Source organism: Rhinolophus sinicus, chromosome 12 (genome assembly GCF_057876585.1).
Source record: "Rhinolophus sinicus isolate RSI-liver-muscle chromosome 12, RSI-T2T, whole genome shotgun sequence".
Lineage (NCBI taxonomy): Eukaryota > Metazoa > Chordata > Mammalia > Chiroptera > Rhinolophidae > Rhinolophus > Rhinolophus sinicus.
Window position 1 is genome coordinate 52,693,465 of NC_142512.1, and position 21,908 is coordinate 52,715,372.

The following is a 21,908-nucleotide window of genomic DNA, read 5'->3' on the forward strand; positions in this document are numbered from 1 at the left end:
AATGCTTGTTTTCTTTGACATGGAACTGATTTCCCTGTCTCCTTAGAGAAAAAGCCACCCTCATGAGTTATGAACGGTGAGTGCAGTGCCCTCCTGCCTGTAACGACAAACTCTCGGACAGAAGCCTTCAGTGCTTTACTTGTGCTTTGAAATCTGGCCTCACCTCAGCATCATCTGAAACACTCGCTGTTGACTTTCTGATTTTCTCCTTTAAAAAAGGTTCAGGAAGCTGTACGTTTTAACGACCTGGGTGGTGTCTACCTTTGGAATTCCTAAGTGGCACTTCCCCACCCCATTGGGGTGAATGGTGTCTGTAGTAGAAGGATTCCAAATAGGGTGAAAATGGTTTTATTTCACATGCAGCAAAACAAGGGCAGCAGAATTGGGATATATATGTGTGTGTAGAAATATAGATATATCTATAGATACATCTATCTCCAGTATAGATGTTTGTCATGAAATAGTGACCTCACCAGTAACGAGTAACACTCATAAATAATTTTAATGTCTGAAGCTTATTATAAAGGTACATTTCCATGTGGTAATCTCAGACCTTTCCAGGGCTGCAGCAGCCGGTCTCTGGAAAGCTCTTGAATTTATTCCTTAAGGACAGTTCACTTTTGACCTATCCTAATGAAGCAGTGAAACCTGCTTACTAAAGATGGTAGGGAAGGGGAAGACGACCTCTTGACAGAGTAAGGAAGCCGGGAAAGGAATAGGGAGGGACCAGGGAACGTGGTTTGTGCCACCTTCCCCTGGAGATGGCTCTGAACCCATCCAGCGGAGCTCAGCTGAGCTGTGTGCTCTTTCCCCAGCTGGTGGTTCTCACTTTCCCGCTGCCTCGGGAGACCTGGAGTCCCGGCACACACTGCCAGGGGCTGAGCACTGTTGAAGCAGTAGGGTCTGGTGACTCGATTCAAGCATGTTCCTAATCTCACCACCTCCAGACCCAACAGCTTGCTGACAGTACCCCTCAGCAGCTGAGGGCAATTAGTTTTGGGGAGCAGGTAAGGACTTAAGTCTAGTGCAACGTGCCTGCCCGAGACCTACTTTCCTGACTGTATGCCACACCACAGGCCATCAGTGGGAGGAGAGGGGGGGCCAAAGCAGGACACAGAGGGTGGCAGGAGTTGTCTCCCCCTCCAGAGATCTGAAGGGCAAGACGGCAGTTTATTTCATGCCAAGCAAGAGGTAGTGAGTAGAATGGCCTGTTCCCACGGTGGGAGGCACTTTTCCCAGAAAGCTCTGAGTACCTGCTCCGAAGAGGACACACTGGTTCTCTTCCATTTTCTTTCCTTAGTTTAGGCTGCCCTGAGGCCAAGTTCTGTTTCTAATAGGCTGAGAGCCACATCCTGCCGAGATGTCCATAGGACACAGCCTGCCACTGCCAGGGACAAGCACACACTCCAGGATGCTGCCGCCCAGGGAAGAAAGCACACCAATTCCTTTTTCTGTGCCCAGGCCCTTTGGGGACCATGGCTCTGCCCACTTCCGTGGAGGTAGGAGTAGGAGCCTGCCAGCAGGGGAAGCAGAGTAGCAATGGGGGGGGGGTGATGACATGGTTCTTGAGGGAGGGCCCCAAGTCTCTTTAGAGACCTCCTCCCTTGTGGTATCGGGATGCCAGCATGAGGGGAAAAGCCTACTCCAGCCTTAGTACCGAGTCCGGGGCCACATTCCACCTGACAGTACAGGGCCACTTCAAGTCACACAGGGAGATGAAAACAGGTCCTGTTAAGGGGCCAAAGGAGGAGAGACCATCACAGCAGCAGCTCGGCTCCTGGCAACAGTACCCAGGGCCCCCGTTCCACACCAAAGCTCTAAGCACTGCAGTCTGGACGTGGAGAAGGACATGACCCAGAGTCTTCCCGTCTCGGGCAGCCTGCTTGGTCCTCAAAATGGAGATGACAGCATTCTGCTGTGTCATAGGTTCCCCCATTGCTCCACCGGAGGGAACTGGTCCACCTCACCCACCTCCGTGCTCAGCTGCTCCCCCAGGGCGAAAGTCAGCCTATACCGAAGCCTCGCCTTCTCCTGTGACAGAGGGGACGCGCGTGAGACTCCATCACCTCCAGGGCCCTTTCTGAGCTAACAGGCCTGTTCCCGCCATCCCATCCTAGCTCAGCCTCTGAATCCAGGTAGGGAAGAGACAAGGGTTAATGCTACAGTATCACGCCCCTTGGTTGGGAGGCAGCCTCAAGCCTGGGAGGTGATGGTCCCGAGGTCCTCATCTGGGGTGTCAGGCTGGGACCCCCGGTTCTAGCTCACCTTCAGTGGATTGGCTAACAGCATGACCTGGGTGATGGCTGCCGGTGGCTGGATGGGGCTAAATGCAGAGAGTTCTGTCCCAGACGGGGGCTGCAACTTCACTTTCATCGACTGAAAAGGAAGAAGGTCCTTTGAAGAGATGGCAGGTGCCCTGCGGTGAGACCCACTTTGGTCACCGTGGACACACTGCCGCCTGCTGGCCATAGAAGCCTTCCACAAAGGGTCCACGATGATGGGCATTTCTGCCTCTAGGGGCCCCGGGAAGCGGGCACCTTGGGCACTGCGGCCTGCAGCACGATGCCCTTGATCGGCAAGGGGGCCGTGTTCAGCATGGACACCACCACCACCAGCACGTCGGGCCGTCCGGGGGGACACTCCTTGGCGAAGTGGAAGAGGATGCGGAAGCCATTCTTATCATAGGCTGTCACAGGAAGGGCGCTGCCTGTAAGAACGCGGCGTGTGGGTGCGGGAGGGGAAGTCAGCACTTCCCAGCCGCCCCGGGGTGCCCGCTGCAGCCCTGAGGTGATGGGGCTCCCGAAGGAGTCTGGGGAAAACCTGTCAGGACGTCACGGGTGCACAGCAGCAACAAGCAGAGGCAACGCTGGACGAAGGGACCCCAGCCAGGAGAACCTGTACCAACCCGCCCCTCTCACTGCACACAACGCTGCAAGCTGTGGGCCCGCGTCCCCTCCCACCCCAAGCTTCCAACACGTACTAGGCTTGATAGATTCCAGGGGGACATGGACACTGGCCAAAGAAAGCTCAGAGCCCTTCCCGGGGCTGCCCTGGGACGGGAAGATGGGCGGCTGGAAGAGAGGGCTGCCAGGCCCTGTGGAGAAGGGCAGGAGAGGCCTAGCCGAGGTGCTGCTGGGGATCAGAGGGGAGGTGGCGGCCCCGGGAAAGAAGCTGGAGGAGACGGGTTTCACCAGGCCTGAGGTCCTGGGGGGCAGGAAGGACAGGCAAGTCAGAGACGGGGCACAGCTGCTGGGTCAATCCCTCACGAAGCACAGCCCTGTGGCGCCAGAGCTTCAATTCCAGCCTGATGGTCCGTCCGACCAAAGGGAGCCTCCCCAACCCTCTGAGTAGGCCCACGCCTCCCCAACCCCACCGCTCCCACTCTTACGCTTTGGCTTCTTCCAGAAGCTGATCGAGGGCATCCAGCTGGTGTGGGGTGCTATCGCCCAAAGCTGAGCCATGGTACCCGGGGGCTGTGGGCTCAGCCTTTGGGGCCGGAGCTGAGGCCAGTCCAGCGGGGAACAGAAAGCCTGCGTTGGGGGCAGAAACACTGCCTGGGACCACAGGAGCTGGAAAGGGGGGTGGCAGCAGAGCCTGGGAGTTGCCTGCGGGGGTAGCTGAGGACTGGAGGTCAGGCCTGTCTGGGGGGCTACAGGCGGCAGTCCCGGGTTTGGGGCTGAAGAAGTCCAGGTCCGACTGTCCGTTCTACGGGATGGAAAGTGTGAGTGAGCAAAGGGAGCGGAGGGTTTCAGCTTGCCACCCCGGGCCCCTGTGCTGGGGGCCCTGTTGCAGCCCCACTGGATTAACCCTCCGAGGACAGGTGCTAGGGGCTGCAGCTAACTGCAGCTGAGGACGTCGGGAAAGGAGGCTAGTAAGTCAAGCTTGTCGAGTGCTTCAGTGTTGCTGCCTGTGCGCCTACCTGGAACAGGGGCCACTGGCTGTTCCCAGCTGACTCTTTGGGAGGAACCCTGGGGGCCGGGTCAGTAAGGCCTGAGAACAAAGACGCTGATGAGAAGACGCTGTGGGCTAGGGCAGCCCCAGCCCTATCTTGCCCAAGGAAGGGTCACAACAAAAATGATGTCAACCTGTGGGGAGAAGGTACAGGCAACCGCCAGTGGGGAGGGGAGCAGAGCAAGACACTGGATCTACCGTTTCCACCCCAAAGTCCACGTACAGACGGCCCTGTTGGCCTGCGACACGGAACTTGACTTGCCCTACAACTGAAGTCTCCTTCCCCATCCCTGCTAAGCACACAGGGCACCCCTGAGACCACCCAATCCCGCACTGTCCTCTACCGGCTCTGCGGAAGAGCCCTTTGCAGCCTCCCTCCCAGACGCACCCAGGCAGAGCAGCTCCTCGTCCAGCAAGCAAAGGGCGTTGCTGGTGGTGTTGGGCCCTGGGGGGGCCTCAGCCTGGCTGGACGAGCGGCTGCGCCCAGGTCCTGAGGGCTGGGGGGGTGGCGGGAGGATAGGGATGCCCGAGGGTGGGTCGGGGACTGGGGCCAACACGGGGGACGAGCTGCTTGGCGCATCCAACTCCGCAAGGTCGATGAGAGCCCCTTGGTTACTGGAGTGGTGGTTTCCTGCATGAGTGAACAGAAGGGGACAATAGTAACCAGGGGCCACTCTAGTGGATGCACAGCAGGGGACAAAACCCTGAGCACAGCCTCTGGCCTCATCCAAGGGTGTCTGTGTCCCCTGGCCTCTGCGAAGCTGGAGGAAGCTGGAGAACCGTTTAGAATGGCTTAGAATCCCCTCAGGCCCTGTGGGCTGACAGCTGGTCAGCCTGCACCTGCAGCCTGGTGGTGGGGACTGTGGCAGCAGAACATTTACCTTCAGAATCAGGCATGGCTGAGGTGGCCACCTCACCATTGACGACCTGCCCTTCAACGACCATTTTATATGAGTTGATGACCCGGGAGAGGTTGTCACTGGCCTGTAGGATGTCCCCTAGAGCAGAAGAGAGACTTCTCATCCCAGGCCATGACAACTGCCCCACCACACACAAATGCAAACTCCTGGCTCATCCTTGTCAGCTAGCCTTTTGCTCACCTAAACTACTGTCATTGTCCTCTGTCTCGCTGGCTAGTTTGAATAATGTCCGCCTCTTGTTCTCACACCGATCAAATAGCTCCTGAAAGAGACCCAGACATAAAACTCAGAGCTACACAGGCCCTTGGAGAATGCCTAGTTCAGCATTCACACCCAGAAAACCACAGGCTCCCCTGGTACCAGTCAGTGACTGGCAGAGCTGGGCTCAGAGCACAAGTCCTCTGCTGCCAGCCTCCACAGCTGTCACCCGACACCTGCTTCGGTGGAGAGGGCACCAGTTCCGACAAGGGAAGTACATCCCTTCCCGCCTCCCTGGCTGCCACATCCATGACCAAGGACTGAGGTGCCACATTTGGGACACAGGGGACCTCTGCGGGAGGCAAGGCCAACAGGTCTGCAGAGTCACTTGTACCTAGAGCTCTCCTGCCTGGGGCAAGTTAGTCATGGCTCCTGTGTAAAATGGGGGCGCCAACCACCCTCTAAGGGGCTGCTGTGCCGATTAATAAATTGGGGGCCACCAGGTATGTAGCAGCATCAACAGAGCAGGCACTCGGCAAAGGTACCCGGGGCCCAGCTCCGGTCCTCGCGGGGGCCGTACCTTCATGAGCTCTTTATCTGCCTCTGCAGAATCCTCCTTGCTGTAATGCAGCAGCATCTCACTGAGCAGCTTCACGTTGTTGTTAACCTCCTCTAAGGTGTGCAGACGCCTGCTCACCTTCTGGATCCGCGCCTCGTCCTGCATCGAGCAGCAGGAGCGCTCAGCGGCCTGGCGCACTGACGCCCGTCCCGCAGCAAGGCTCACGCCTTACCAGGGACCCGAGCGGAGGCTGCCCCGGACTCCTCCCAATGCCCGGCTCTTGGGAACCCCAGGCCTCGGACCCAGTTTACAGTTTTTCTTTGAACAGCCCTCTCTCACCCCCAAACTGGCCCCATCCACTCTTGCTCCTCCAGTCCATTCTCTGGCCTCTGCAGGTGAGGGCTGGTGGCAGGGGCGAACAGCAGGCCTACCCCTGGGAAGGGACTTCCGCTCTGCCCCCCACGCCCCAACGCCCAGGGCCCACTCACTTCCTTCACCATGGACTTGATGAGCTTGTTGGCCTCTTGCAGGTCATCTGGGTTTTTGCTTTTCAACAACTTGGCTAAAAGCTGGAAGAGGAGCGTGTCAGAGGTGAAGGGAAAGGTGCACCCCACCAGGGGGACCCCAGAGGAGCGGGAGTTGCCGCAGCACTGAACAGACCACACCTTGCGTGAGGATGCCGCAGGCAGGATGCCCTTTACCTTGGATTTCTCCTCATCATCAAAAACAGGGTTTTTGGGACGCGGTGGTGGAGAGGGAATCAGTGTCCTGTCCACAGGGACCAGTGGGTCAGACTGCACTATGCCTGAAGGTGACACAAGGGACAGAGTGTATATCAGGCTGGGGTGGCCTTCCTCACTCAGCAAGGGGGCCCATCCCTGGGATCATGACCTGCAAAGCGGGCTGTCCCCTCAAACCCCAGCCAAGCCCTCCCCGCTGTCTTCCTGAGGGACGCAGCAGGGGGCCAGTAGACGCCGCCCCCCCCCCCCCCCCCCGCCCCCCATCCTCCCTGGCCTGGCCCGCCTCGGGCTGCATGCAGGCTGAGGGAAGGGCCGCACACACCCTGTCTCTTCAACATGTGGTAGGCATCCTTGATCTTTGATTCTTCGGGCAGAGCCAATGTCCAGCTGTAAAGCAGCTCGATAACCTTGGTCTTCACTCTCTCAGACACCCTGTCCCCCAAGTACTAAGAAGCAAAAGAAAACGGAAAACCTAGTAAGTGCAGTCTGGAGGCAGAGACGGTGGGAAGGCGCTCTCCATAGCAACGAAATGGTCACTAACAAGTTACAGTCCTCACCCCTACAGGAAGCCAGCAGGGATCAGGTGTGTGAGACAGCAGGGAGGGGGGAAGAGGAAACTTCCTGCGGCAGAGCGATTTCCACCTGGGATACAGTCTATGGTTAGGCAGGGGGCTGGGAGCTCGTCACTGCATCTCCATGCACAATCTGCCAGAAACAACTACATTTTATCCCGAAGGAGTTAATGAGAATGTCTTTAGTATGAAAAATTGTTCCCATTGCTTTAAGCGGTGCCCAGAGCTTAAGCAATACCAGCGAGAAACAGAACCTGAGCAGCTGACACAGAACCAAGGGAGGCCAGGTCCTTGCACCCACGTGAGATCGGCAATGGAACAGTGGCTGCTGGTACTACTGTGTTTCCCCAAAAGTAAGACCTAACCGGAAAATAAGCCCTAGCATGATTTTTCAGGATGACATCCCCTGAACATAAGTCCTAATGCGTCTTTTGGGGCAAAACTTAATATAAGACCCGGTCTTATTTTCGGGGATACATGGTAGGAGCCCCAAGGCCTGCCCCAATACACACACAGCTGCTACCATGTCACTGTCGCATTTGGGCTGGGTGCCCGCCAGAGAGGGCGGCCTGTCCCGTGGCCTGCGTGGTCATCCTTCTGTTCCCCTCAGGGCCTAGCTTTCTAAGGACAGGACACGGACAATCTCAGAGCCATGAAGATGCTGGTTGTGCAGTGAAAGCCAGTAAGATGGGAGAAACAAGAGAACTTCCAGGAAAATAGGACACTGCCACTGACAAACCTTTGGAGAGACGACTTTGATTAACTCATTCAAAAACCGGAACTTCCCCACTTCGTTATGAAATCTCCTCCCACAGTTCTTCATACACGCCTCCAGCACCTGCAGCCACACAGAGAGGTGCTCAATGGGGGTGGGGTCTGGGTGGGACCTGCACTCAGCCAGGCCCCAACACACAGACAGCGCGGAACAAATCTTCACCCAAGGAAGGAACTAAACAGGAAGAGCTGTAAGCGGGGCCGGGCTGCAGGGAACGTCAGGCCAACAGGGTTACTGACACCCCGTGTCTCTCCAATTGCAAACCTCTTCTGGGGAAGCTTACCATGAACTAAAGAAACCCGGATACCAAGACAGATGGAATGTCAGTTCTGAAAACTGCCTTCCTGCAAAATTCTGCCCTTGTATTTTACAGATGAGGAAAGTGAGGCCCAGACAAAGTTTCTCTGACTCAAGGTCCAGGAGTTTTTCCACAAGCTGATTGATAATTTTGGGGAGGTGGGAGACCGTATTTAAATTTTTTTCTTCATTTCAGGTGGCACGATGTTTTCCCTCCCCCTGCTCCCATCTAGTTTCCTGCTGGGGCACACAAATCTCCCGTAACCTTTCCTGTGCCTGCAGCTTATGCCGAGGAGTGCACCACCCCCGTGCTCCCCGCAGTGGTTTCTGTTTGTAAAGCAGGGTTTTTCAATGGCCGTTACTGCCATTTTGGGCCGGTCATTCCTTGTGGTGGAAGCTCGTCCTGTACCTTATAGGGTGTTTAGCACATCCCTGGCTTCTGTCCCCCAGATGCCACTAGCACACCCTGACACGTGACAAGCAAAAGTGCCTCCAGATGTGCCCAAATGTCCCCTGGGGGGCAAAACGCCCCCAGTTAAAAAGCACTATTTTAAGGCCTTTGCTCTCTGGAGAAGACGCCCGAGGTGTGCACGCGGGCCGTCCAAACGCCTTTTCCAAGACCATGCCCTCTTTCCTGCCTGTCCCAACGGGCTGCACTCTGCTTAGGGCAGAGCCTGGAGGCGCCCAAGTGCCGCACACAGCTCCACACCTTGAATCCTTAGTCTGAATTAACACCAAGATCTGCCCGTTGGTGTGATGCCTTCACTGGTAAGTGGCACGATTTTTAGCTACAGAACGAATTATACTCACCTCACTTTTCTTCAGGTGGCCAACTCTTAACTGCAAGACAGCTCTGTCGGCATCTCTCTGAGGAGCCTTCTCTGAGCCCCACCCTGGGCTCAGGGCCCCTGCCTCTGGCTCCCGCCCTTAGCCACCCTGCTTCTCCCACTAGACCATGTGGCCGTGCTGGCAGTTTTGAAGCCTCAGTGGCTGGCACAAGGGCACACACATCTGTGGAATAGCTGACTGAACATTTTCTAGATAGGGAGGGCCTGGGCTCACGAAGATCAACCGTGAGGATGAAACACCTACCGTCAGGGCCTGGACCGCCTCCCATTCCTGCGGAGACTGGATCTTATGGGCCAGCAGTCGGACAGCGATCTGTGGCCTGGGAGACAAGCAGACCACACTTTCATGACACTGACCCTGGGGCCATCGGGCTGGCCCTCCTTGGCCTCAGGTTTTGACTTTCCTAGTCAACTGTCTCACTTGCCCCCTAATAGCTTTGAGACTCACCCTTCCAGCTCTTTGTTGATCTGGTCACAGAAGCCGATTATGTATTCCCAGTCCTCCTGGCGGTTGGAGGGATTGGTGGCTTTATCTTGGACAGAAAAAGGAGGGGACGATTGTTATAAAGAACAAGAAGGACACAATGGAAGGTTTTCTCACAATTTTTAGCCACATTTACTAAACCCCTACTAAGCACCAATCATTGATGTGAAGGTAAGTTTGTTTCCAAATATCTTCTCCAATAGAGAAGGCTCAACAGTTCCCTCAGGCAGCGAGTCACATACAAATACTGCTTTCTGTCCAGTATTTTGAAAGTCACAAATGAAAGAGAAAACAAATCCTCAGCCTCATGGAGCCTCGGATAGATCAGAACACAAATAACTGTAAACATAAGGAACTAAAATTTTCAAGTAGATACCTATGTAAAATGTTTAATATAATAAATACAGATAACTCCAGTCCCAGCGATACAAAAACAGCTAAGCGTTAAGCAAGAAGGAATGATCAAGAAATGTTTCCTGGAGAAAGTGAAGAGGGTACTTGATAAAAAATATGCACACTCAGAAAATATGTTTCCTACATACCTTTCAAAACCTTTTTCAAGACCTAAACGTCCCTCATGCTTTAAATGTTTTTTAAATTGCACACAATACCCATCACTTTAAGTTAGGCTAACATTTACTAAACACCTACTAAGCACCAATCATTGTGCTATCTGTCCCTGGGGTCACAGAAACAGAATCTGAACTCGACTGTTAAGCGCCCTGAAGATCAAATGGTCTTCCGTGATCAAGGACAGAGACAAGTGTCAGAGAGTTCTGAGAGGGCCACTGAGGGTTTAAAATCCACGTGCTAAATGCCAGGTCTCCTAATACTTGGTGTGGGTCCTCTTTTCCCTCTTATCCCCGCCCTAGCTCAGGGTGGTTAAATGTGTTCCCATCTCTGATTCAGATCTTGGAGTCTGCCTCTCTCAGAAAGCACTCTCAAGCTAAATTTAGGGCTTCAAGTTCAGAAGACAAATGGAAGGCTGACGGCGTATATCTTTTAAACACGCACGCTCCTCCGCAGATTTCCACAAGGGCCAAAAGCAGCGCGACAGAGGCTTGAAAAGAAACCTCCCAACAAGGGGAGTTGTTAGAAGTTCCTGAATTCTGATGTCTCGTGACTTTTCTTCACTTCCTTTTTTTCTAACATTAAAAACCACTAGCTCCATGACCAAATCCTAACAGGGACTCCCTGCCACCAGTGCCACCCGTCCCCAGCCACAAGAGGTCAGCAAACGCTGAGGCACAGAGAAGGCTGCAGCCCCAGAGGACGGACGCCGCACCTGCCTGGCAGTGTTTCTGCTCTGGCTGCAAAAAGATTCTGATGGTTTAGGTTCGTTCATCTTTAGAGGAAAAGGGAGCTGCCTGTCCTCAACCTTGAAAAGAGAATTAGCAGCCCCTTCAAAACGTCAGCTTGAAGAAAAGAGACATTAAGTCTATCAAGAGTAGCTATTAATTGCCACAGTGACCTGACCTACTAGCTGTCAGCTTCCAGAGAAACCCTGAGTCTCTCCCACCAGTCATCTAAAATCTTCTCAGGTGTTAGCATAGCTTTGTTACCAATCCCTAGCATCTGAGATGCTTGAAGTTCTCACATGACATCAAGAGGCTGTAAGACACAAAAATCAGTGGGTGTCGGGAACCACGTCCACCGCCATCGTTGTTATCATGTTGAGAATAGTCGCATACCTCCCGGTGTAAGAAAACAGCCCACTCACTCCCAGTTTGCAACTGGAAAAGCATCTTCCAAAATATGGAGTCTGATGTGGACACCCCCACACACGAACACAAGCAATGAGCATTCACCGGACGCTGTATTCCTCCCTGGCCTGCTGGAATTCTGACAGCATTTCTGCTTCCAACAACACACCTGCTGACTTTTCACTGTGTTCAACTTCTTTAGAATCCCACTTCCTTTCATCTGGGTAGAACTTTCTACTGCAAACCTGCAGGGAGCGCTGTGCCTACACAGGGGCACAAACAGCCCTGCTTTCAACAAAGGTCAGTTAGTCCCACTTCTGAGCGTCTCCCCCAGCTCTCTAGCCAGCTCCGATAGCACACCTCAATCACCCACAGGAACTGGAAGAAACCTCTGGGGATCATTCTGGGTGACTGAAGCTCTTCATCTGCCCACTGCCTCCCCCAGCAGATGCACACAACCTCCCACCCACTTAACATTCTCCGTCACCTGGTCCAGAGGTGACATCAGAGCCTCCCCTGCAGACCCTGCCTTCTAGAACCGCCTCTTTGGGCTCTATTCTGACTCCAGGTTTCTATTTTTGGGTCTCTGTTGAAAGCCTTATTCTCTTCTGTGTCTGTCTCCAGATTTTCTGCTCCCATTTTCAGCTTAATTCCATCACTAGCCTTGACTGTCATGGGACCTCAAAAGGTCACATAGGAATGGAAATAACAGCACTGGCCACCCCACCCCAACATGGCTCACACATTCCAGAGATGACAAGTTCTACATAGCAAATGACTCAGAAATAAGCAGAGGCAAGAACAAGGGGTGGAAAGGGAGTCAGGAGTCAACCTTTATAGCTAGGGTCTTAAATCAAGAGAGACTGGGTCAATCACCAAGCCTGTGTTCAGCACCCACAGAAAATGAAGTATGTGCATGCTAAGTACTGGAGAGGCTCCCGAAAAAGGACAAGACTCGGATCTTACACTCAAGGAGGTTATGCTGTTCTGGTGTAACACAGACACATAACCAGCGCAAAAACAAGACAGTGTGTAATTGTAAGTGCTACTTTGGTACAGAAATGAATCTAAAAACAAACCCATCACTTCTCTTTCCTGACTTCCCTATTTCTATAAATGGTGCCACCATTCAAAAGCTCCTTGCCCAAGCACTGGTTCGTTCACTTGGTACAGTTCATACCATTAAGTTATAAGAACTATGAAGGTGAACAGAGAACAAGAATAGAAGGAATCTTAACACAGCCCCAAATGTCACTCTAATCGGAAAGAGTCAAAGGCCAATCTCAGCTCTACAGATGCTCCTTGACTTACGATGGAGTTACGTACCGATAAACCCAGAAGTTGAAAATATTGTTAAGTCGAAAATACATTTAATACCCCTAACCTACTGCCATCATAACTTAGCCTACCTTAAACATGCTCAGAACACAATATCCACAAAAATACTGGCAACACACTACACTGTAGAGTAGCAGCTGTTTACCCTCATGATCACGTGGCTGACTGGGAGCGCTGCTTGCTGGCGCTGCCCAGCACATGCGAGTACCCTACTGCACACAGCTAGCCTGGGAAAAGATCAAAATTCAAAATCTGAAGTACAGTTTTACTGAAAGCACCGCCGTGAAGTCAAAAAATTGTGTTGAACACGGTAAGTCGGGGACTGTCTATGCAGTCGCTACAGATAGCATTCCAGTCCCCTTCACCAGCTCCACTCTGCCTCAAACACAGGTCCCTCTCCTATTTCAAAAGATTAATATAACTCTAAACCTAGCCTATTAAACTCAGCTTAGGTCACTTAAATGACTCCAATGTCCCCACTCATATCTGTGAATCAAAGCAATTCCAGTGTGGTTATATCTGGTTGGGGGGCTCTGGGCAAGTGGTTTAATCAGTCAGGATGTCTTCTTTTTGTGAAATCTGCTTCACTGGGATACTTGATAAATGAATGTCTTTGCAGCACTTTGAGCTCCTTGGAGAACAGTTCCATATACAAATATGAGGCTTCGTGATGTGCCTGCAACGGAAGATGCTGCAAATGTAACCTAAGATCAGCTGCCTGAAGGGAGTTTCATATTAAGGAAGGTCAGGCAATTGGAGGAAACAGCCATCACCTCCAAGAACCTGGAGGCTCTAGTAAATAAGAGATTTCTGCAAAAGGTAGTACCTAGGTATCCTATCTGCCTCATCAGCTTGTCTAATTTCTATCCTCACTTAGAGGCCTCCTCTAGCCCATAGGAAAGTTAACTTAGTATTAACCCTTCAGCAAAGTTCTACCAGCTAACAAGGTTAACCCGTATTTCCTTCACAGCTACATGAATTAGCCATGACAGCAACAGGCCGCTATAACCATGGGATCAGGCTGGGCTCCTCAGCTTTGTTTCAGAGTAGGTTACCAACAAATGACTCACTAATATGTTCGTGTGTGTGTGTGTGTGTGCGTGTGGCAGCATATATCTCACCCTGCTTCGGTCACTGCAGAAAAAAGGTAAAGCTCTGTTACCTTTCTTTGGATTATTCTCACTTCAAGCATTCTGCCTACGCGAAGCGGTCTTTTCTCCTCGAATATATATGGTCACAATTCTGAGGCTGTGCGTGTATGGTCAGCGGCACCCACCGCTCCCGGAGTTTCAGCCCAAATCCAGAGCATCTCCCTTTCTCAGGGACTGAGCCGCCCGCGGTCCAACCACAGTTTCCCCAAAGCACCGAAAACATGTCAGCCGGAAGCACTTGGGTGTCATTTTCCCGGAGCCCGCGAGGCCGGGACAGGACCCGAGCTCACACCGACGCGCGTGGGAGAGGGAGGAGGCGCCGCAGTACCCGCAGCAGGTGCCGGGCGGGGGCCGGGCACCCGGCTGGAGAAGGGGCGTGATCACGCAATGCTCGCGGTGACAGCGAGCCAAGGCGCAGGCTGTCAGGGGGCGGCGTCGCCGCCGTGGGACCCGGGGAGGGAGAAGGGATGCGAAAAGGGGCAGTTCGGTAGTTCAAGGACAGGCAGAAGCGGCCGCGAATACTCACTCAGCCAGGACTCCAGGCTCTCCCCTTCCGTCTCCGCCATATTGCAGCCGCCCGGGCCGGCCCCGCGGCCTCAAACTTCGCGATAATCTGCGAGAGACGAGCCGGGGCGGGGCCTGCATGGGGGCCTGAGAGGAGCGAGCGCGGCCACTGAGGGTCGCGCCAGACTGCGACGGATAATAGGAGGGCGAGTGTTTCCTTTTGACTCTTCCCTTTGGACCTCGGAGTGAGAGACCGTTAACGCCCAAATTAATGGGGTGATGCGCAGAGTTAGGACCCTGTCGAGCCTTTCCTCCGTCTTTCGTCACTCGCTCAGGCACGCCGAGGGCAGTTTTTGTGGGGTCCTCGTGGCAAGCCAAGATGGCTGCCCCCGCAGTGACGGCTGTGCGAGGGTGGTCTGGCCTAACGCCGGGCGTGCGGAGTGTTGTCCTGAGGCTTCCAGGGTGAGAAGGTGGCGGGCAGCTGGGGGCCGCTTGGGTCTTCACGGGGAGACCTGCGGGGAAGCAAAGGAGCCGCAGGCAGACTGCGCGGGGCGCTGGAAAGTGCCTGGGGTATCTGATTCCAAGCCTCTTAACTAGCTGCGTGACTTTGGGCCAATCTGAAGGCTTAGTGATTGTCCCCTGCCCGAGGGTGTTCTAACTCGGAACTGAAAGTGCGGTCTTGCTTAAAAAGCTCAGAGCTGAGATTTTCTGCGTTGGGAGGTGGGGAGAGAGATGCATAGGCGGGGTGCCTACCCCGAAGTTCAAGAGCCTGCCCTTACTTATCGTTGGCACTTGAGGAGGAGACTTCTGGCCTGTTTGGGGGAGGCCCTCCTACCTCTTAGGACAACAGCCAGAATTATGCAGTTCAGATTTGGCTTGCGGCGTGCGCGCCGCTCGTGGCAGGTTGGCACACGTGCCTATTGTTAAGTCAAGACTGTCACTTGTGGAGTCAGCTTTACCCGCCTCTTCTCTTTCTCCCCCCCCCCCCAGGGTAACTCAGGTGAGGTGGAGCCGCTATGGTCCTGAATACAGGGACCCCCAGATTGACAAGGAGTATTACCGCAAGCCCTTGGCCGAGCTGACTGAGGAGGAGAAGTATGATCGGGAGCTCAGGAAGACTCAGCATATCAAAGCTGCCCCAGCCATGAAAACAAGCTCTGTCTTTGAAGACCCATTGATCAGGTTAGATGAAAACAAAACACTTTTGTTCTACGGGGACAATACCAGGGAGGATCGACAGTAAGGCTTCTGTGACACAGCCTTGGAAAGCTAAACCTGTTGCTTTTCTCCTTGAAGTAAATTCACCAACATGATGATGAAAGGAGGAAACAAAGTACTGGCCAGATCCCTCATGACACAGGTAAAGAGTACCTCTCTCCTGTCATCTTTGCCCTATAGCTTTGTACTTGGCTTTCAGTTAGAAAAGCATGGATTCATATACTTGTCATTAAAATTAACTTCCCTGTGTGTCTGTGTTGGGGTGGGGGCTTTAATGAAATGCTGCAGGAGTCAACAACTGCCATTCCAACACCACCCAATCAGAAATCTTAGCCCATTCTTTCTGTCCTAGTCCAGGAAAGAGGGAGGTGCATAAGAACTTAGTCTTAGAAGTGTTGAGGGAGGAGCTGCCCTGCTACAGAAGAACGGAGTCATGGGATTAAAGGGCAAGGTCCTAGCTCAGTTTTCTAAACCCTTTAGGAAGTCTGGGGCAGCCTATCCCATGGTATTCCTTTGCAGACTCTGGAAGCTTTGAAAAGGAAGCAGTTTGAGAAGTACCATGCTGCTCCTGCAGAGGAACAGGCAACCATTGAACGAAATCCCTACACCATCTTCCACCAAGCACTGAAAAACTGTGAGCCTGTTATTGGGCTGGTACCCATCCTGAAGGGTGGCCATTTCTACCAGGTGAGTGGTCAGGGCAGGGAGAGCTGGGCCAAGATTCATAGCTTTCCAGGGACCAGGAACTGTCAGGATCTGATCAGCTGAGTCCCATAGTATAAAAATCACATGCAGAAAATGGGAGAGAGCAAAATAGTATCGCAAGTGATCTCTTCTGGAACCCACCCACTTCTGTCCAGCATCTGTGTTCTAATCTGTAAGCTTCTCATGGTGAGGGACTATGTTTCCACGTCATCTTTGCACACCAATGTCTAGCGTAGTGCTTGACCTGCTTCATTACCATTTGTTGAACTGAACTAGGTGCCTCCATTATAGCATTTAATATATTTCATTGTCAAAAGTGGGTATCTCCTCCTTTTTCAATGTAAACTTCATAAAGTTAGAGACTTTCTCATTGATGTCCATGTCCCTAGGGTGTGGCATGATACCTGGCACATAGTGGGGGCCTGGCAAATGATTCTTGGACAGAAGGGTTTTGTTTTTTGGCATCCATCATCTGAGTTGGCTAAGTCACCATCTGATGGGGCTTGTCCCAATTGGTGCTTGTATCCACTTAGCTGAGCTTCCATTTACAGGTGAAAGAGGTCAGTGCTTAGTGAACATTTGCTCAATGAATGCCTCTTATGTCTGCTACACGGAGGTCACCCAGGGAAGCTCAAAGAAGAAAAGACAGGCCCCTCTCAGGAGCCTTGTTAGGGCTGGCTGAGAGGGAACCTGTGGCTGCTCCTTAAAGCTCATGCAGGAAGGAGGCTGCAGCCCTGGCCAGTTTGTGGACCAGCTTGCTCCTATCCTATCTTGGCAGGTTCCTGTGCCACTAGCCGACCGGCGGCGTCGCTTCCTGGCCATGAAGTGGATGATTACTGAGTGCAGGGAGAAGAAGCATCGGCGGGTGCTGATGCCAGAGAAGCTGTCACACGAGCTGCTGCAGGCTTTTCAGAACCAGGGCCCTGTGATCAAGAGGAAGCATGACATGCACAAGATGGCTGAGGCCAACAGAGCTCTGGCCCACTACCGCTGGTGGTAGAGGGAGGGAAGAGGTTGCAGGAGCCCAGGGCTCTCTGTTGGAAGAAACAATGTGAGCCACTGCTACCTTGAAAAATAAGGCAGTAGTTCTCCTTTAACGGCAGGCAGGTGTCACAGAAAGGTTGGGGCAGGGTGTTCTGCTTGTTAGTCCTCTCTCTGGGCTAGAACTCACTCTCCCTGCCCAGTCTTGTAAAGACAGAACACATTGACTTGAATTTCCCCCAAGAAACTTAGGGCCCATCCAGCCTTCTCTTCCCTCCGCTTCGGATGGACATTTGGGTGGTATGAACGGAAGCAGTTTTAGTATCAGAAAGGTTTATTAGAAAACCCTCACCCTGAACTGGTATTAGCATGTGATGCGGTACTGCCATTCGTTAAAACTGACTAGAGGAAATAGGTTTGTTTCCAAAGTGGTCCTTATACAAAATGTATAAAAAGCAATTTCTGGTGTGACGTGTGTTCTGCGCCTCTGCCCCTTGACATTCCCAAGCAACCCACCAGTGGTTATGGGTACCCGTTTTACAGATGGGGAAACTGAGGCACCAAGCTAGCTGTTGCACCAGTGATTTCACAGTGCAGTGCTTGTTAGAAGATGCCCTTCTGTCAGGCCCAGGTGGAAGGTGATAGTGTGGCCGGACTGGGGGGTGGGGGGTTGTGGTCTTTGTGGTGTCTTCCCCAATTCCTAAAGGAGGAGGGAAGGTGCTCATGGCTGGACTGCCACGTGAGTGGGAAATGTCTCGGGAGCTGTTGGAAGTCTGGAAGGGAAAGTCTCTGGGAGAGGCGCAGACTGCACCCCTCGGTTGGGAGGTGGGGAGGAGGTCCAATCTGGAGGCCTAGTCAGAGACCTCGCTGTAGTAATACTTGTGGGCAGCTGGGGTCGTCTGCCAGCCGGCTGCCCGGAACTCAATGATCTCCAGCAGCAGCAGCTGGGCCAGGGAGCTGAGACCCACTGGGAGCAGGAAGCCATCCCGGATCAGGACAAAGAGCTCATCCATGCGCTGCCTGTTCATCCTCTCCAGCTGCTCCCCAACGCGGTGCAGCTGTAGCACCAGGCAGTCCACCTGCAGGGGATAGTGGGAGGTGACACCCTCACCCGGGCAGGGCCAACCTCTCACAGAGCAGCCATTAGCTAAGCTCTTGCTGCGTGCCAGGCACAATGCTTGGCTCTGGACACACGCTTTCCACTTCATCTTCACAATGCCCAGTGCGTCTTAGCCACATCCCAGGTGAAGCAAGTTCTGGGACTTGCCTAAGGTCTTTACATCTGGGCCAGGCTGGACTCAGGCCCTCTCTCCAAACTGCTGCTTCACCCCCCTCTTCTACCTCCCCCACACTGCCTGACCCTGGGTTATTTTCTGGCCACCTATCCACAGCTGGTCAGGGCTCTCACCATTCCTGTCACAGGTTGGCTTTCCCACTGGGAAGGAAGCCTCTGAGCCAGTAGGTTTCGGCTGCTCTGCTGTGGATAAATTCCAGACCTAGCAGCTTGTCTTGTTAACTGACAGGCTTTAACTGCCCCCACCAGGCTCCTGCCCCAGGAAGTGACGACCTCGAAAGCCTTCATGCCAGGGCCACCCACCTCCTCCTCCTTGCTCAGACTGTCCGGCTGGGCCAGTCGGAAGAGGCAGTCATAGACGGGGTTCACCAGGGCCATCATGGGCATGTTGTTCACCTGTGGGGGAGAAGGGGCCAGAGCACCGGCTTAGTAGCCTCGGGAGACAGGCTGTCTCTGCCACACAGGGTGGCTGCTGGCGCCTCACCCTCAAGTAGTCAAAGATGTTGCAGATAAAGGTGACGTAGCAGACCCAGCCCTGCAGGGAGCGGGCTCGCAGCTGTTCCCGAGCTTGATACTCCTGCTGCAGCCGGTTGAGGAGTCCACGCCGGAAGACACTCTGGCCTGCTTGCTTGCTCTCTGCCTATGAACCATGGAAAGGATGGTGAGGGGTGGGAAGCAGTGCTGTCGCAACCCCAACCTGAGCTTCCATGGCTGAGGACCCTCTTGGCTTACTTCTCTCTATGCCTTTGAGGGAAACCCTTTGCATCTCCGCCCTGCTGGCCTTCCTCAAAGCATCTCCCCTTTCTCTACCAACCCCACCCGACCTGGATGATGGCTCAGCGTCTCCCCTCTTCTCTCCCAACCCCACCCAACCCTGATGATGGCTCAGCGTCTCCCCCTTTCTCTACCAACCCCACCCGACCTGGATGATGGCTCAGCGTCTCCCCTCCTCTCCCAACTCCACCCAACCCTGATGATAGCTCAGCGTCTCCCCTCTTTTCTACCAACTCCACCCAACCTGGATGATGGCTCAGAGTCTCCCCTCTTCTCTCCCAACCCCACCCAACCTGGATGATGGCGTAGCACATGCGTCCTGCTTCCTTGCTGAACACACAGTCCTGCAGAGAATGGTCCACAATCACATCGGCCACTTTCTCCAAGTTCACGGCACCTGGATCTGTGTAAAGATAGGCAGGCAGTCTCGATCTGCTTAATTATCACATTTGCCTCTGCCTGCTCCGAAGAATTGGAGATGTTTACAAAAGAGTGCACCCGTTATATGCTTACGTTCAAAGCGTCCAGAACGCATACGGGGAAGTAACCACACATAGGAGCTGCTCCAACCATGAGCCTCCCGGTGGCCCAACCAGAGGAAACGGGGATGGTTATGTGGCTGTCAAAGAATGCTCGTTTTTTAGGACACACATCTCCTAGCACTAGGTTGAGGAAGGAGCACTGAATAACAGTGTTTCTGATAGCGGTATCACAGAAGAAAGTTCTCAATACACACACATGAACCCCTGACATGAGCGGGCCAGCCAGGGCCTCCCCCACAGGCATCGCTCGGTGTGTGATGGGCACTGGTAATTGTTGGCTTAGTCAAACTTTGTCCTGAGTGCTGCAGGAAGGCCTTGGTCCAGGACAGTTACTCTGTCTCCTCTTCCAAGCAGAACACTCCACCCTCTGTCCAAAGAGAACTGGTTGCAGTAATGCAGAACCGGGTCCCCTGTAAGGACTTAGGGGACAGGAACTGTATCCTCTGTGCCCCCCCCTTCACTGGTACTTCAACTTAAAAAAAAGACTTTATGACTTTACATTCTGAGAGGTGACTATGATTCACTCCTAAATCCTGGTCTGAATGTAGCTTGTTTTCCAGTTTGACAGTTACGTACGTAACTGACTCAGAAACGGAAGGTGAGAGGGAGGGCTGGGTATTCCCAGGCTAAGGCTCCGTCCTCCAGTCCTGTTCCAGTGGGCCCAGACCCAGGCTCAGGAGGGCTCCCCATGCTCACCTTTGAGTGCTGTCTTCAGCAGCTGCTGGGTCTCTGCATCAAAAGATTGGATTTTATACTCCTCTCTACCAGGCTCCCCCATGACCATCCAGCCCCAGCAGCTTTTTACTGGGGTGGGACTAGTGACAGCACCTGGGGAGGAGGAGAGGTAAAGGGGCATGTCTCAGATGTGGAGCCACGTGGGGCTGGGGTTCCAGTCTGCAGGCCCTGGGTGGGGCTGGCCAGAGTTTGGGATGGGCTCCTGGGCTGTCCTTGGCATTTGGTGGTTGGCTGAACACCCAAGCTTGGCTTCTGCTGGAGACTGGGGACCAGCCGGGCACCTGCTGCACAGTTTAGGCTCCCCTGTAACTTCTGGGATTACACAAGAGTAAAGAGATGAAGGGTGAAATCTGCCAGTCCCAGCAGTAGGCAGGGTTATTCCCAGCTAATACCAAGGGTGGGGTGGGGTGCGCTGGGCTGGGCGTGTAGCTAGGTGGATATTAGACGCTTGCCCTGCCTATAGAAACCGGCCTGGAAGCTGCTGGCCCAGCACAATTCCCAGCCAGTGAGAGGGCTGGGGGCTCCACGCTAGGCACAGCCGTCCCAGCAGGCTTCCAAGCCCCTCTCCTTAACCCCCTCGCTCAGCTCTGGTCAGAGTCCTCAGTCCACAAGACCCACCCTTGGGGTTGGGGCCGGTCTGCGTGAGTGGGAGCAGGAGTCTTCTCTGCGGCCTTAACGATTGGGAGCCCGAACTCCCCTGTCCTGGCTAGCTTCTCTCAGGGACGGACTGGTTAAACTGGCCTCCCGAGTGGCAGAAACCCGGCCCTGCCCACTCAGGACTCCCCATTCCTGGGCTCCATTCTAGATCCTTCCTCTTAAAGAGGGGAGCGGGATGACGTGTCCCCCAGGGGTATTCCCCGTTGGAGGCACCTCTCCGAACTCGGAGCCTCCCCTCGGTCAAAGGAGACAACGACCTGAGAGGTCTCCAGACCTGGGCAGCTTCCCTAACCCCGGACCGCCCTTCCCCGCGGCGCAGGGCCGGCAGCGGAGGCCGCCGTCCGGTGTCCCGCAGAAGGCAGAGGCGGCGTGAGCGCCGACACCCACCTGCCGGGTCGGCACTGCGCCCGCGTGCCCGGAGGCCGTTCGGCGGGCATGGTGCGCGCGCCCCGCGTCCACAGCGTAGCTGGTGAGACCAGTCGCGCCTCGCCTCAGCTTAGGTCATTTCCTAGCGCGGCGCCAGCGCGGGCCTGGGGCGGGCCTGGGACGGGGCGGGGGCGGGGCCCGGGGCGGGGGCGGGGCCGCCTCTCCAGCGCCACCTGCTGGAGCCCCGGCGGCGCTGCTCTCGTCGCCGGGTCCGCCCCGAGGTTCCTGGCGTGGGGCCGAGCGCGAAGTGCGCGACACTGTTCCCACTGCCCCTGTCCTCTCCTCACCCGATTCGCCCCGGGCCTGTCCGGGACCACAGTGGCTCGTCGTCCTGTGCCGACAACTCCTGGACCTGCTCCTCCGCTCGCAAGAAGCCCTTGGTCTTATGCGGTGGCACCCGTCCCGCCCCACGCCAGGGGCTCAGGTTAAAACCCCGTCAGGAGACTCGGCCGAACCGCGCGGCGTGGGAGGAGCCTGCGGGGGGCGTGGTTCGTACCGGGGCGGCCTAAGGGAGCAAGGGGGGGAGGGTAGAGAAG

At 54.4% G+C, this 21,908-nt stretch overlaps 3 protein-coding genes across 7 annotated transcripts; 1 reads left to right on the forward strand and 2 right to left on the reverse strand.

The window, feature by feature from the left end:
* Positions 1-483: 483 nt before the first annotated feature.
* On the reverse strand, positions 484-14,225 carry GGA3 (golgi associated, gamma adaptin ear containing, ARF binding protein 3). 3 transcript variants are annotated; one of them, XM_019745494.3, is made up of 17 exons: positions 14,063-14,224; positions 9,309-9,393; positions 9,105-9,180; positions 7,680-7,778; positions 6,691-6,814; positions 6,330-6,433; positions 6,117-6,197; positions 5,650-5,787; positions 5,052-5,133; positions 4,833-4,949; positions 4,340-4,582; positions 3,920-3,990; positions 3,389-3,705; positions 2,981-3,204; positions 2,538-2,707; positions 2,266-2,376; positions 484-2,031 (listed from the first exon to the last, which is right to left on the reverse strand). In XM_019745494.3, the coding sequence occupies exons 1-17, from the start codon at positions 14,100-14,102 to the stop codon at positions 1,921-1,923; spliced, it is 2,193 nt and encodes a 730-aa protein (XP_019601053.3). In that variant the 5' UTR covers positions 14,103-14,224; the 3' UTR covers positions 484-1,920. The 3 variants fall into 3 exon arrangements, with proteins under 3 accessions (XP_019601053.3, XP_074176179.2, XP_074176180.2); XM_074320078.2 differs by lacking the exon at positions 7,680-7,778 and having other exon boundaries at positions 14,063-14,225; XM_074320079.2 differs by lacking the exons at positions 9,105-9,180; positions 9,309-9,393; positions 14,063-14,224 and adding an exon at positions 6,926-7,010 and having other exon boundaries at positions 7,680-7,784.
* Positions 14,173-17,403, forward strand: MRPS7 (mitochondrial ribosomal protein S7). Of its 2 annotated transcripts, none has more exons than XM_074320082.2 (5): positions 14,173-14,502; positions 15,031-15,222; positions 15,337-15,400; positions 15,739-15,945; positions 16,742-17,403. In XM_074320082.2, the coding sequence occupies exons 1-5, from the start codon at positions 14,420-14,422 to the stop codon at positions 16,961-16,963; spliced, it is 768 nt and encodes a 255-aa protein (XP_074176183.1). In that variant the 5' UTR covers positions 14,173-14,419; the 3' UTR covers positions 16,964-17,403. The 2 variants fall into 2 exon arrangements, with proteins under 2 accessions (XP_074176183.1, XP_074176185.1); XM_074320084.2 differs by having other exon boundaries at positions 14,190-14,502; positions 15,778-15,945.
* MIF4GD (MIF4G domain containing) lies at positions 17,261-21,810 on the reverse strand. Of its 2 annotated transcripts, none has more exons than XM_019745504.2 (6): positions 21,660-21,810; positions 20,251-20,382; positions 19,306-19,415; positions 18,723-18,878; positions 18,542-18,634; positions 17,261-18,023 (listed from the first exon to the last, which is right to left on the reverse strand). In XM_019745504.2, exons 2-6 carry the CDS (start codon positions 20,336-20,338, stop codon positions 17,796-17,798), a joined length of 675 nt encoding a protein of 224 aa, XP_019601063.1. In that variant the 5' UTR covers positions 20,339-20,382; positions 21,660-21,810; the 3' UTR covers positions 17,261-17,795. The 2 variants fall into 2 exon arrangements, with proteins under 2 accessions (XP_019601063.1, XP_019601064.1); XM_019745505.3 differs by lacking the exon at positions 21,660-21,810 and adding an exon at positions 21,334-21,470.
* Between the last annotated feature and the right edge of the window lie 98 nt (positions 21,811-21,908).

Coding starts and splice junctions, on each gene's coding strand:
- GGA3 (XM_019745494.3), bottom strand. CDS start 14,102: ATGGCGGAGACGGAAGGGGAGAGCCTGGAGTCCTGGCTGA. Junction 9,394..14,062: donor GAGCCTGGAGTCCTGGCTGA/GTGAGTATTCGC, acceptor TTTCTGTCCAAG/ATAAAGCCACCAATCCCTCC. Junction 5,788..6,116: donor TCAAGTCCATGGTGAAGGAA/GTGAGTGGGCCC, acceptor TGCTCGATGCAG/GACGAGGCGCGGATCCAGAA.
- MRPS7 (XM_074320082.2), top strand. CDS start 14,420: ATGGCTGCCCCCGCAGTGACGGCTGTGCGAGGGTGGTCTGGCCTAACG. Junction 15,223..15,336: donor TTTGAAGACCCATTGATCAG/GTTAGATGAAAA, acceptor TTCTCCTTGAAG/TAAATTCACCAACATGATGA. Junction 15,401..15,738: donor CCAGATCCCTCATGACACAG/GTAAAGAGTACC, acceptor TAAACCCTTTAG/GAAGTCTGGGGCAGCCTATC.
- MIF4GD (XM_019745504.2), bottom strand. CDS start 20,338: ATGGTCATGGGGGAGCCTGGTAGAGAGGAGTATAAAATCCAATCTTTT. Junction 19,416..20,250: donor GCTGAAGACAGCACTCAAAG/GTGAGCATGGGG, acceptor ATCTTTACACAG/ATCCAGGTGCCGTGAACTTG. Junction 18,024..18,541: donor GTCTGAGCAAGGAGGAGGAG/GTGGGTGGCCCT, acceptor TATCCCCTGCAG/GTGGACTGCCTGGTGCTACA.